The sequence below is a fragment of the Punctularia strigosozonata genome (assembly GCF_000264995.1).
Source record: "Punctularia strigosozonata HHB-11173 SS5 unplaced genomic scaffold PUNSTscaffold_3, whole genome shotgun sequence".
Taxonomy (NCBI): Eukaryota; Fungi; Basidiomycota; class Agaricomycetes; order Corticiales; family Punctulariaceae; genus Punctularia; species Punctularia strigosozonata.
The window spans coordinates 1506977-1520702 of NW_006767435.1; the positions used below are offsets into that span (position 1 = coordinate 1506977).

The 13726-nt window shown below is 57.8% G+C and overlaps 5 protein-coding genes across 5 annotated transcripts; 3 read left to right on the top strand and 2 right to left on the bottom strand.

Annotated features, from left to right (window-relative positions):
• Positions 1-270: 270 nt before the first annotated feature.
• On the top strand, positions 271-1194 carry PUNSTDRAFT_23075 (uncharacterized protein; the record flags this gene model as incomplete). Its single annotated transcript, XM_007381094.1, has 4 exons — positions 271-383; positions 459-610; positions 678-969; positions 1032-1194. Coding segments are annotated over 4 exons (720 nt in total), but the record flags the coding sequence as incomplete, so codon positions are not given.
• Positions 1195-3279: 2085 nt separating this feature from the next.
• Positions 3280-6436, top strand: PUNSTDRAFT_124894 (uncharacterized protein; the record flags this gene model as incomplete). Its single annotated transcript, XM_007381095.1, has 3 exons — positions 3280-3421; positions 3514-3999; positions 4066-6436. The coding sequence occupies 3 exons, from the start codon at positions 3280-3282 to the stop codon at positions 6264-6266; spliced, it is 2829 nt and encodes a 942-aa protein (XP_007381157.1). The 3' UTR covers positions 6267-6436.
• A 1136-nt stretch (positions 6437-7572) lies between these two features.
• On the bottom strand, positions 7573-8290 carry PUNSTDRAFT_62404 (NLI interacting factor; the record flags this gene model as incomplete). The annotated part of the gene is made up of 4 exons (XM_007381096.1): positions 7573-7779; positions 7837-7935; positions 7992-8141; positions 8192-8290. The coding sequence occupies 4 exons, from the start codon at positions 8288-8290 to the stop codon at positions 7573-7575; spliced, it is 555 nt and encodes a 184-aa protein (XP_007381158.1).
• Positions 8291-10808: 2518 nt separating this feature from the next.
• Positions 10809-11847, bottom strand: PUNSTDRAFT_42833 (PTPLA-domain-containing protein; the record flags this gene model as incomplete). Its single annotated transcript, XM_007381097.1, has 4 exons — positions 10809-10903; positions 10954-11245; positions 11300-11751; positions 11808-11847. 4 exons carry the CDS (start codon positions 11845-11847, stop codon positions 10809-10811), a joined length of 879 nt encoding a protein of 292 aa, XP_007381159.1.
• Positions 11848-12302: 455 nt separating this feature from the next.
• PUNSTDRAFT_98803 (uncharacterized protein) lies at positions 12303-13664 on the top strand (the record flags this gene model as incomplete). The annotated part of the gene is made up of 7 exons (XM_007381098.1): positions 12303-12504; positions 12560-12784; positions 12835-12916; positions 12969-13136; positions 13190-13346; positions 13399-13459; positions 13512-13664. 7 exons carry the CDS (start codon positions 12303-12305, stop codon positions 13586-13588), a joined length of 972 nt encoding a protein of 323 aa, XP_007381160.1. The 3' UTR covers positions 13589-13664.
• Between the last annotated feature and the right edge of the window lie 62 nt (positions 13665-13726).

A 13726-nucleotide genomic window follows, 5' to 3' on the forward strand; every position in this document is an offset into this window, starting at 1 on the left:
ACTTTGTGTCCGCTCACCAGGATTGGACGCGACCTCATTCCGGGGACAAGAAGCGCACGATCTCCTATCTCTTACTAGTACACGCCCTCTATAATGTCGGATCCAACGCTGCAACTCCAGGCGAAGGCCAAAAAACGCAAGCACGCCGCAGCGGACGACGCCGAGCACACGCCCAAGAAGTCGAAGAAGGGCTCCAAGTCCAAGGACAAGAAGGAGAAGAAGAAGGACAGGGACAAGACCAAGACCCTCGCCTCCTCGTCGACGAGACTCGAAGACTCGGAGTTTGTTGTTGTGCGATCGTCATTGCGGGTGTCTATCCCACCCGTCTTCGCGGCCAACCCCCGCGCGGGCGTCAAAGAGATGCTTGACTCGATGCTCATGAGGTACGGAACCTGTCCTTCGTCTTGTATGCGTGTATGGCGTAATGAATAGTCAGATTGTGTTTCTGCGCTCCGTAGATACGTGCCCGCCCTCGACGGCGTCGTGCTCGCGCACTCCAATCTCGCGTTTCGCACCCCGACAGCGCGGATCGTGAATGACTGCCCGTGCGCGGTGTGCGACGTAGAGTTCGACGCGACAGTGTGGAGCCCGCAGGTCGGCATGAAGCTGTGTGCGTGATCGCCCTCGCTCTCTCTCCTTGCGTACATCGTTTCGCCCCTAACATATTGGATACCTAGCTGCCCGGATAAACCTATCGTCACCGGACCACATCGCGCTCCTCGTCCACCGCACATTCAACGTATCCATCCCGCGTCATCATATACCGACGGACAGCTGGGAATTTGAGTATGGCCCGGCAGAGAACGACCCGGAATATGGTGCGGAGGCGGGTGTGCAGGCTGAGGAGGAAGTAGGAGCGGAAGGAGAAGCAGGCGAGGAGAAAGTGGCGGAGGCCGGGAGATGGATACATTCCACGACGGGCGACCGGCTGGGGGGCAAGGACGGGATCCTGGAGTTCACCGTTATCGGGTGGGCATTTCAGATCTCAACATTATATTTCCTCGCAACGTTGCCCATACGATACGCTACAGGTTAACGGTGGCAAACCAAATGCTCTCACTGATCGGGTCCATACAACCGGACCCGTTCTCACCCGCGCACGTACCGCAGAATGTGCCCGCGTCATCGCAGCACAGGCCTTCTCCGTCGACTCCTCCCCCAGTGAATCCTTGGGACGAAGAGGAGGAGGGAGAGGGAGACGAAGCAGGCAATGGGTTCGACGTCGACGGGCGGCCGTTGGAGGAGTTTGCAGATGAGGAGGAGGAGAGGCTCGAGAGGGAGCGGTTGAAGGAGCAAGAGGAGGCTGCAGCGAAGGTTGCGAAGAAGGAGAAGAAAGAGAAGAAACGGAAACGTCAAGAGGAGGGGGAAGGGAGCAAGAGGAAACGGACGTCATAATCTGTAACCGCAAGTCCGCGGTACCGTGGACTGCTATATCATGCTTTGCATCGCTTGGTCGCGGTCGTTATCAAGATGAAAAGAACGTACATGGGTGTATGGCGTATTGGCCAATGCAGGACCGTATTCTTTTCTGTGCTTTCCTGTTCGTTACTGCTACCGCTACAAGGGAAAGTTGGCCTCGTGTTGAATTGTCATGCAGTGAAACGGAGTGTGGGACACCCGCGATGGTCATATGGTAATCGGTTCTCTATTGCCGTGCATCACTTGTACATACAGGCGGAAAAGAGGCGCAACCGCGTGTACGAGTACAGTGGGCATAGTGGACATGGAGTCACCCCATAATCTATCCGCAAGAAGAGGGTACAGAATGGAGTTACCTTAGCATCCGAACCGTTAGATAGAAGTTGACGGGCTCAAAGAGAGCTCAAGTGACCAGCTCGAATTTGTAGGAGCGAGGCCTTCTCCACTGCAGAAGATCGCTGCTTGAAGTTCATCGTCGATCAAAGATTGAACCGTACGCTGGCACGAGACCGATTCCTGACGTCGTCTTACGGCTATCTCCACCCCCTGCAGAAGAGAAGGGACAGTGTATCAGCTATCTCCGGCGCCAGTAGGAGGCAGCATGCCAAAGAAAGTTACGAGAAGGAAGTTCAGAGTCATAGTGATCCGCAACGCCCAGATACCCAGGCTCGGTAGTCTAACATGCCATTTATGACGAGGTTGCTCATCATGAAGATTGGGAAAGGGGTTAAATCGATGGGACAGCAACTCACCAGCATGAGATCTTTTATTCAAAAGGGAGAGTAGGAATGTATTGGTGTCTTGATGTAAAGGTCAGTGTGCTGCCGATAGAACGGACGATTACGACAGTGAAGCCGGAGAAGACGCGATAAGATTCACGTTCTGAACGCCGAGCACACCGTATCGTGAGGGCAGAATGTCGGAGCCTTCGCATCGCATCCACCGCTGTGCGGATACCGGCGTCGTCCCGCGTCGAGGGTGCTGGAGGACGATTCTCCGTAGCGAGCGTCGTCGTCACGGAAAGAAAAACGCAGCGTCCCGTGATGTGCCGGAGCACGTTCGTACGGGCCGTGCGGCCGCAAGGAAGATCGGGAGGAGTTCAAGCGGACGGCACTGACCGGGCGTGGTGAGCCGGGAATCAAGGAGCTGGCAGCACGGGAAAACCGAGCAGATCAGAAGCGCGAGATCAACCTCGAGAAGAGGGCGTGGGCCGGGAAAGTTAAGCCTCAGCTGTGCCCCGAAAGGCAGAGGAGACGTCCTGGTATGCGGGCGTGCGCGACGCCGTGCACATCGATACGACCGAAGGCGGTTAGATGAACGCTGATAGTAAGCCTGCAGGCGACTACCAGCAGAGAGATGTGCGGTGTGATGGTAGCCACCGGGCGCGACGGAGGCGATGAGGCGGATGTCGATGAGCGCTGATAGTCAGATGGAATAACATCTCGAGATACTGCCCGGGCTCTCCTCTTCGTGCTCGTCGCCGTGCACGTCCTGCTCGCCGCCGCCCCAGCCTGACAGTTTTCCCGGGAGCGCGCCGCGGACGCCCGTCGTTTGACGGTCGAACCGACGAGTCGATCGTCTTTTTTTCACGTAAGTTAGTTTCCCATTTTCTCACGGGGGGTACGATTCGTCCTTCGCGCCGAGGACGTCTTTTGCTCTCCGACCACCTTCCGTCGTCGTCGTCGTCGTCGTGCACGCACTCACCACCACCGTCATCCACAGCGACTACCGGGGACGCACCGCTGCCGTCCCCCCGCAGCCGTGTCACATCAACCTGCCACCCACACGAGCTCCCGCCCCAGGCCCCCGCCCGCGGCCACCGCCACACTCCGGGCGAGCTCCCTCTCGCTTTTTCTCTACATGAGCGCCCTCTTCGGCGGCCTGGGCATCGTCTCCGTCCGCACGCCGGTTGCGGACTGGGACTGGAACAAGCTCCCGGGAGAGGGCGAGATCAGATCGTTGTTGTTTGCCTTTCTCTTCTTGGTCGTCTTTGTCGTCCTTGGTGAGTCAATTCCGCGACATGAAAGGGCTATATGCGCTTCAATAATCATACGAACTGTGTACAAACTACGATACTCATATGCACGTCCACAGCTCACCTTACCAATCCATCTGAGACATCCTTTCGCACTTTCCTCACCGAACAATCGTTTCGCCAGCATCTGAGCCGCCTCGACCAGTCGAGCGAAGACGCGGCCGACGCCGACGACTACGCCCTCCCGCACACGCACAAAGGTCTCGGCTTTGAACGCCCGGTCCACTTTGCTAATCGTGCCTCGGTCTCCCTCCGCACGCCCAAGCACATCACCCACTCGTTCGGTATCCTCACCGTCGCCGCCGTCGTCCCCGACGCGCACACCCGCACCTCGCGCGCGGACTGCGCTGCATGCACGGATGATTTTGAGGGCGCATCGGCCGCCATCACCGACTCCTGGTTCGTTGGCGCCTTTGGAAAATGGTGGCGCGGAGGAGCCCTCGACGCGTGGTGGCTCGAGACCATGTCCAAGTCCAAGTCGGAGGAGGGATGGACGTCGGGAATACTGGGCATCAAGAGCCTCGATCGCATTGCGTCTGCCACCGGTGAGCAGCGATAAAAGAGTTAGATAATGGAGAAACACGTTATCCTGAGACGATCATCTTTTCCAGGTCTATCGCTCTCGTCCTACTATTCCAATCGCCTGTTCTCCCGCATAACGCCGACGTCGATCCGCCAGCCACGAGGCGCTTCGTCGCCCCAGTTCCCGGGCAGCCTTCGTCAGCGCAGTTTGTCTCCGCCGCCGCTCCCCAAGTCGGCCTCTCTCCCGCTGCACACGGCGCCTAACCTTCGGTCCACCAGTCAACAACAACAGGTTCAAACACTCACCGTCCCCACCGCTGCAGCATGCGATACGATCCGGGGCAGCACGCCCGCTCTCTCGCGCACATCGTCGACAGTTTGCCTTGATCCATCCTCGCCTATGATCTCGGAGCTGCTGCGCCAGATAGGCATTTCCAAGACCACCGTTGAAGACCTCCGTAACCAACTCACCGACCTGCAGCACGCTGCGGCTGAGTCGCACGCTGGCCTGCAGAGCGAGCTCGACGAGCACCGCGAACGCCGGCGGCAGGAAGAGGCCGCGCGCGCCGAGCTACGCGCTCGCACGAAGTCAATTGAGGATCAGCGACGCGCCGCAGACGCGGCCAAGCGCGATGCCGAGAAGCGTCTCAAAGCGGCGCACACGCAACGCGACCACGCGGCGCAGCGGATGGCACACTTAGACAAGGAGATCGCCAAGCTGCGCCAGCGTGCAGCGGGTGACGCAGCAGCGCGACGCGCCGGTGCGGAGGAAGCCGCGGTCGCGGAGAAGGAACACGCGGAGCAGCTGGCGCAGAAGCGGAAGGAGATCGGAATCGCGGAGGACGTCGTTGCGGCGCTCAACGCGCGCGCAAGGCAGCTGGAGGAGAAGATTGCGGCGGAGAAGGAGAGGCTGAGGCGCGCAAGAGAGCAGGCGGAGGCCAGGAGCCTGGAGCAGCAGGCGACGACGATCTTGAGTCACAGCGTGTTGACCGGCGAGCCCGCGTCTTGGGGCTCCCTCGCTGTCGAGCCCGACCACGATCGCGCGTCGAGCTCGCCCGAGGGCACGGACAGCTCCATGTCGCCCCGGCCTAAGCATCTTTCGCTTGGCAGCGCCTCGAATTTTAGCCACTCCGAGCCGGCCGAGAACAACCAGATCGCCCTCCGTGCCAAAGGCTACTCGATCTTCAACGACGACCTCGCCTCGCTTCAACATCAGCAACGCTCAGCCGTCGATGTGCCGTTCACGCCGTTTGGGGAACGCGACAGCGACTCCAGCGCACCGCCGAGTGACCCGCCGATAACGCCGCTCTCGTCTTCGTTGATCCCGACCAGCCTCATCAAGTCGCTCGACGCCAGCGAGCAGTTCGTGCGCTCCGACGATGATCCGATCGTTGGACGCGAGACCGAAGTTGCGCTGCGATACGCGCCACTGCCTCCTGCGCCGTTTGAGCTCCCGCACCATGCGTCCTCGCTCCCGATCGTCCTCCCTGGTCCCGACGCGGACGACTACGACCCATTCGAGGTGCGGCCTCCGCCCCCGCGCGAGCGTGCGGATTGCTTCGATACGCAGCGCGCCACCTTCCACCGCCACGCACCCGAGGCTCTTCAGAACATGTTCGTAGAAGAGGAACCAGTCGTTGCCGACAAGGGCGTTACTGTCCCGCGCCGCTGGTTCTCGAGCTCGACTTCCTCGACCAAGGATAAGGACAAGGAGAAACCGAAGCGCGGGCTCAACCCGGACGCGAAGGTCTTCTCCCTCGCACGCAAGAAGGCGCCGACGATACCGCTCCCTGGACCTCACCCGGCTACCTCCGGATCCGCGCTTGGCAGTCTGCACAACGCGTCGGCCTCGCTCGACACGTTCGATCGCCTCAATCCGTCCATCCACGCGAGCACCGGCACGCCCGCTGACGCGGGTCACTCGCTCTGGTCGACGATCTCGATGCGCGCGTTCGCGCCGTCTCCGGCCGAGCGCGAGGCGCTTCAGCGCGCACTCGGCGGGTCGACGAACACGAGCCTCGACCGCCTGCCGACGCTGAGCGACGTGCCTGGCAGCCTGCCCGCGACGCCGCCCCACGTGCACGCGGTCGCCTTCCCTGGCCCTGGCCCTGCACTAGACCTCGGCGCGTTTGGGTTGTCCACGCAGCCTCAGCGCTCGTCGTGGCTGTCCAACTTTGGGTTCATGGGCTCGCGTAAGCCAAAGTTCAGCCCGTGGGACGACGAGGAGACGGTAATGGAGAAGGAAGGGGCCGGAGAGCAGGAGAAGAAGCTGGTGGTGATGGAGCAGTGAAGAGAACGCGTTGCTGGTGTAGAGAGGCTCTGTGTAAGTTCATCGCGCTTGAGGCGGGGGTGGGGTATGGGTTGTAGGAGCAAAGAAGAAAGAGCACTGGTGCTGAAGAAGGGGGGTGCTCGTTGATAACAAGAGTGGTTTATTTGTCACTGAAGCAGAAATGAAACGAATTTGTTCTTGATGACATCCGCCTTCTTGAAGGAACCTTGGGCGAAGTTGCGCGAATGCCAGTCATGCGTTTTCCCTTTGTCGGGGGATTGCCTGCTTTCGGGTCGACGCGAATTCGCGAGGACGGGATGTAAGAGCTATCGAGCATGCAGCTGGGGTCATGAGGTCCGCCTTCGAGGACGTCCACGGCGGGTGAGAGGCGGCAATGCTCCCGAACCTGCGCCCCGTTCATAGGCGGGCTATTTGCATACACCGCGTGTGCTCACAATCCCTCTTGGGAGCGCCGCAGTCACTATCACAAGTCGCGGTGGAGCGACAAACATAGGAACCAAACCGTAAGAGTGCAGCTGGTCTAGGGAGCCGAGTTTGAAATCTTGAAACTGCTATTCGTCATTATTTTCGTGCCATCTCGTAAATACAAAGACGCGAGGGGGGGACAGTGATAACAAGGATGTGGTGTGTGCGAGTGTACGATCGGCAGGCCCTAGCTGTAGACTATTTAAAGTGGAAAACAAGTCCAGTCCCAGTTCAACGGAAATGAAGGCGAGGCGAGGAGATCGTCGAGGATGGCGGTTGAGGAGGGCTTGGCGGGGTTGTACCGCGGAAGTTACAGATAATAAAGGAGGAGAGCGGGAAATTCCTGTGGATAGCCCATCCAAGAAGGGGGATTTCGGTGAGGTGAGGTGGTCTGCTACGAGGAGCATTCCCCTCTCCCGAATGAGCCCGCGCTGCGCGCGAGGACCGAAGGAGCGTTATAGAGCCCGAGTTGGAACGTGTATGAGCCAGGTTGGGCTTCAGTTGGAGCGAGACCTACGGCAGGCGGACGGGAACATAGGGGATCGCAAAAACCAACATGAGTGGCAATGCGCGGAGGAGACGCCGACGTATGCGAGGAGGCGATGGTTGGAACAGAGACAGTGCAGTTGCGGGGGTATACGAGAGCTAGCTTGACTGTATATACTGACGAATGACGCGCGAGGGAAGAAAGAGGCGAAGAAGAGGGAATGGGTCGGCGCGGGTCGCGAGAAGCCGACAAGGTTCCTCACGGCAGGGCGGGCGGACCGCCGCGCCCCCATGAACACCGCTAGGGGTGGTACAACGTTTAGCTTGTAAACGGCGCAGATGGTCACTGTTCTCGTCATATTCCGCCATCTAGCACTCCCCGCACATCGTCTACGGTGGCAAGATCCGCCAGGAAGGGGCACAGGTCGGTCAGTTCGGTGTCATGGGGGTCGTTGAACCAAGATGACACAGGCACGGCGTTGTTTGGGTGGAAGATGTACGATGCCGGAGAATTGTCGAGGATAATGGTGTCTGCTATAGGCCGCCCGAGCTGTGACAGATCCTACGATGTGTCATCGTGAGATGCGAGTTACAAATGGAGGCGGAATGTCGGACCGACCTTCACGTAGCTGCCCCGATGGTTATAGCAGCTTTCTCGGAACAAGCGATGCGTCACTACTCTGTGAACGTCCAATTTATCAAGTACAGGATCGGCGTACTGAAACGAAACCGGCGTCAGCGCTGCGAGAGCGTTTTTGAAATCAAATATCTCACCTTGCTTAAACTGGCAGTAAAGACGACGATCTCGTAAATTTCGCCCATCTTCTTCAAGAAGGCGTCCACGCCTGGCCGCTTGATCACATAGACGTTGTGCAGGTGATACTCGATTTCCACCGGCACGACGTAGTCCGCCTGCTGTATCGACTGTAAGGTGTGTTAGTTGTGTGAATATATGCGTCCTCAAATCAGCGCACCTTGAAACTACTGTGAACGAGGGTCTCGTCCAAGTCAAGGACCAGACATTTTCGGCCGGCATGCTGAGGCGCAACTGGAGGTAAGAGCGGTCGGGGCATGCCATCCTGTAGGTGGCATGAGAACACTTATTATATATGAACCCGCAGAGTTCGGCTCACCGGGCCAACAGGGATACCTGCGCCGCCCTCTCTGATGAGGCGCTCCTCGTCGTCCTCGACCTCGTCCATGGCATGTGACTCCTCTCCGTCTTCGTCGTCAGTCACGCTGCTGCCATCGGTACCGTCGTCATCATATGTCTGCTGCTGCGACCGGGTCTGCGCCACCTCGCCTGCAGTTTCTCCCGGGCGCTGAACGCCGCTAGCTAGAACGCTCTCGGGCGCGTTCTCGGGTACAGTCTTCTTCGGCGTGGGCGGCACGACGACGGCAGGGTCGTCCGCCGACGGTGATGGCGGTACAACCACCAGCTTGGCGGAAGGCGGAGACGGCGGTTCTTCCTTTGAGACGACGGTCTCCGTCGCGGCGGTTAGCGTACTCGGTGCGGGTTGGGCGGAGGGCTCGGGCTCGTGAGCCGTTTCTTTTTCTTTGGGCGGAGCAGGGGGCGCCTTGTCGGCGGGTTTGGGCGTCACTTGAGTGTCGCCCGGTATAGTTTCGTGGGCTTTGCTTGGGCCTACGCAGGGCACAAGGGAGCGCAGGAGTTTGGCGATGAAGGAAGGCTTCGGGTTCGCGTTAGGCTGCCGACGGGCATTTCCTTTGGCGGGGCGAGGCGCCGGTTTCTTCTCCGTTGCAGTGGTGGATGACTTGGTAGTAGCCGTCGACTGGTTCTCCTTCCGCCGGGTCTGCGAATGAGTGGCAGTCTCGGACGTGGCGAGCGAGCCTTTCTCCTTCTCCTTGTCGGCGTCGACGGGCGCGTCGACGGGCGTGTGGGGTGCGGATGACGTCGTCGCCGCCTTCGTCGCAGTCGCCACGTTGGATGACGGCGGCTGCGATGCGGACGGGATACTGGTGTTGTTCGGGGCCTGCCCCGGGGTGATAGAGGGCCCCGCTTTGGGTTGTTGAGCGACGCTGCTGCCCTCGCTGGAGGCAGGACCCGCCTGCGCACCTGCTGCAGGCTTGCTCGTCCCCGTCCCGGTAGATTTCGTTCTGTCGACGACGCCGTTCGAAGCGGCCGCCGGCTGCTGCACGGGTGGGGCCGCTGGCGCTGGCGATGTTGAACCCTTGGTCGACGACTTGCGCTTGAAAGACTTGGAGAAGGGGGATTTGCTGTCCTTTGTCGTTGTCCCGGGCGACTGTGCGGCCATGCTGCTGGCCATGGCGGAGCAGACGGTGCGGGGGGCGGGAGTAAGAGCGTTGGGCGTCTGCAGAACGGGCGACTCGCCGGCAGAGCAGGGAGGCACGCCGCACTTGTTTGCACCGGCTTGGCAATTCCCTTTTCGGGCCAAATCTGGGCGTTCGGCTTATATTGGCTCCGCGCCGTTTTCGCGCAGCTCCCGAAAAAACCTTGTTCAGGCCTTTCATTGTCTTTTGCACCTGCTGGTCCTCGTTCCTGCGTACATGGCGACCGCGACCAGCACACATCCGCGCGAGGAACAACAAAACAATGACTCCACTCGATTACGCCTGTGTCGACGACCGTGCGAGCGCATCAAACTACCAAAGGACGCCGAAGAGCCGGCTTACAGCACCTGCGCATCGAAATCCGTTCATGAAGGTGGGACTCTCGAGGAAACTTTCACAGACTCATGGCTCCTCGAACCGTCTGCGAGGACCAGTCCGAACTGATGTATTGATGGGCTCGTTATCGATAAATGGCCGCCGCGACTTGGCCGCGACACATGGGCGCTGAGGCTATTTGTGCCGGAGATCAAGTCGTCGGGGTCGTCGCGATATGTACATGATGCATGCGCGAGCGTTTGCGGCAACCGCAACGTGCTGGCAATATTGTTTGCTGACGTGCGCAGCACCATCGAACACCCGTTCCCGCCGATAGCTCTTGACGTGCATTTTAGAAGGCGATGGCCTGATCGTGGGATCGACTGGATGAGATCAGAAGACCGTCATTATATTGTTCTTCATATCGTACGTACATCGCAGCAAAAATACTACGTATTGGTGTCTTCGCCGGCGGGAACGTTAGACATAACGAAGGACAATGGTATCGCCAACCCCTTCGAACATATTCATCCTTCGACAACCAGCACGTCTATCAGAACCGTCTACACGATCATGGCGATGCTGGATGACCACGAAACACGGGATTAGCTGCTCGTCAAATACCAGAAGTTTCCCAATCCCGTGCTCCCGATAATTGAACTGTTATCGAAAAAACATTTGGAAGCAACCGGGACAATGTGGTATTTATGGCGATGATGAAACAAAGCCCCTCATACAGTCACCGCGGCATAGTGCGGAGCTTGAGGACAAGCATGTTATTGCATTCTGATTGCAAAAGCGCCAATAAATAGATGCTTTGTGCCGTGACAAACATATGAAGTGCTGTTCTCATGATAACGCTCAGTCAGCTTAGCGGGATCGAGGGAAAAGCAAGAAATAATCAACGGTGCTGTGTCGGTAACGAGTTCCTGAGCGCCCCGCTGGCAAATTGCATCCTCCATTGCTTCATTCTGACTTCGATTTTGGCCTTAGCTTCTGACCACCGCCTCCTATGACCTTACGCCGCTGCTTGATCATGTAGGTATACATCACGTAAAGCCCTGCAAACTCGCCATTAGGAGATACATGGGCAACGATGAGGATGGCTTACCTGGCCACCATACTAAGAAGAGAGCGCCGCGGCCGTAATCCGTCCAGTCCCATTTTTGCGAGAATGCGGTCTGCTCCGACGGTAACGGCGAGGAACTGGGCAGGGTAGAGAACATGACGAAGGCTTCGGAGCCAGCGCCGAGCGGGTAGAGAATGTAGAAGGTTGTATAGCGCAGCCACACCAGAGGATAGGGTTCTTTGCCGGTGAGGTTGAAGGCATAGAAGGAGTAGCGGATGACTTCCGTCACGGACCAGGCGAACACCATGGTCGCATATAGGGGGCTCGTGCGGGCCTTAGAAATTTAATCATCAACAAAGACAACGCGAAAGGAAGATCGTGAACGCACTGATTCGTACTGATCACATATTCCCCACACCAGCCAGAGCCGGCTAGCAACTTGAATTGCGGTAGTAACCAGCGGGCTCCGAACCCACCCCAGCAGAACATGAACGACCTCCAGCGCGGCAAAGCTCTGCACAAATGCGGTCTGTTTACCAACGCGCCAGAAGGCAGACGCAGCCCGGTCAATGTACGGCCAAAGTGCTACCGGAAGCCTGGTGCGCAAGTGCTCCTTGATGACGACCGTGCGCGGTTTCGGAAGGAAAGGTATGTAGGAAAGGATGAGCTCGAGTAACCTCTGCAGGGCCGATTTAGCTTGCTCAGCAGCATTGCTAGTTGTCGACTGAGGGGTGTCCAGGCGAAACACATGTATGAGGGTGACAATTAACACGTATGACCACCCGAGAGCGGAGAGCACGTTGTATGTGACGAGGTAATATTTGACACCTGTGGTAGGACCTACATGCCGCTGTGAGCGATCCCCTTGATACGATCACATGCAGACTGCTCCTTACCCCTTCTCTTTGCGTTGACTGGTTCATGATGCCGTGCCATCGTGGTCGTGGTCGTGGTCGTAAGAAAAGGTCGCGTCGTAGCTAAGCGCACTGTGCGTGACCGCGACGCGCGCGCATTTGCTTCTATCCGCCATCCTCAGCTGTACTACATCAATCCCCCGACACGCCTTTCAGTGACACCGTTCCGGAGTATAGATCTCGCTCCTGCTGTCGTCCGCGGATTCGCCAAGGCGTTCCGAAGGGGCCTCAGCCTGAACCGCACGTCAACCCTGACTTCGACTTGACTGGAAGGAACCAACATGTCAAGCCCTGATGCCTCCTCGTCAACGCGATGGCTGCAGAGGTTCCCCCTTCGTCGGGTCTTCACCGCAACATCCGTATTCACTGCGCTATCCATCCTACTGTACTCCCGGCCCTTCCTAGACAGGGCGGTCGAACCACCGGAGCAGCTATTCCAATTTCCATCGTAAATATCCACTCTACATTTTCACGACCATGTCTGCAACACGGTTGATCGTTCTTGCTGTCTGGCTTCTTTGCGGCTTCGAAACGGCAAGAGCGACGTTCTCCTTGGCGGAGGCGTTCAGAGGCGACGATTTCTACCACAAGTGGAATTGGGAGACCTTCAACGATCCCACCAATGGACGCGTCGATTACGTCGACATGAAGACCGCCAAAAAGCTGAACTTGACGGAAGGTGATTCATGACTTTGATTACGGCGTTTGACCATCGAAATAAAACCGTCGGATAGTGAAAGACGGCGCGTTCTTGATGTCCGCGGACGATTACAGCACAGTCCCGACGTCCGCACGCGGACGCAAGAGTGTTCGCATCTCCTCCAAAGGCTCCTGGGCCGACTCTCTGATCGTTCTGGATCTGACTCATATGCCAGAGGGCTGCGCTACATGGCCGGCCTTCTGGACATTGAGTGCTGCAGGTCCCTGGCCGACCGGCGGCGAAATTGATATCTTGGAGGGTGAATAGCGTGCCGCCATATCTACTCGAGTACGACTGATACAGATCTAGGCGTGCATCTCCAGGAGCAAAACCTAGCCTCGCAACACACTCGACCCGGATGTACGATGTCCGATCATCGCCAGATGAAGGGGTTCGTTGTCGAATACACGAGCATACATGAATGGCACTCATACGTTCAATAGAACGCCAACATCTAACAACTGCGATACCGCAGTAAACTACAACCAAGGTTGTGGCGTATCGTTCTCCAAGAAGAACTCTTACGGCGCTGCCTTCAACAAAGCTGGCGGAGGCTACTACGTCATGCAGCGGACCAAGCAAAACGGTGTTCAGGTTTGGTTCTGGTCGAGGTACGCCACCCGTCATCAGCCAGTACAGTTGTGGAATTGATATGTTTCTGAAGAAGCGATCCTTTGTTGCCTCTGGACATCAAGGCCGGGTCGCCTGTGGTCGTCCCCACGCCTCTCTGGGGATTACCCGAAGCCAGTTTCCCTCCGGACAACTGTGATTATGACCAACATTTTGATGCGCATCGAATGGTCTTCGATCTCACCTTCTGCGTGCGTCACTGTCTGAACCCTTCCTATACATATATATTGATACGTGGTGCAGGGTGACTGGGCAGGCGCTGTATGGCCTATGTCAGGGTGTGGTGCAGGGAGCTGTGTTGACCGTCAGTGTTGGCTTCCTTTGTTGCATTTCATGACACTGAATTCCGATGCCAGACGTGAATGGCAATCCCAAGGCATTTTCCAAGGCTTACTGGGAGGTGAACTCCGTGAACGTCTATACCCCGCTATGACATCGCTTGCTGCATCCACGTGTCGTCTTGCATACCATCTCTCGCACCGCTATATGAATCGCGTACTTTCTAGACCCACATGTAGACATTGCCCTTGCTATGACCTGGGGACATTCATCTATTCCATAATGTAGAGAC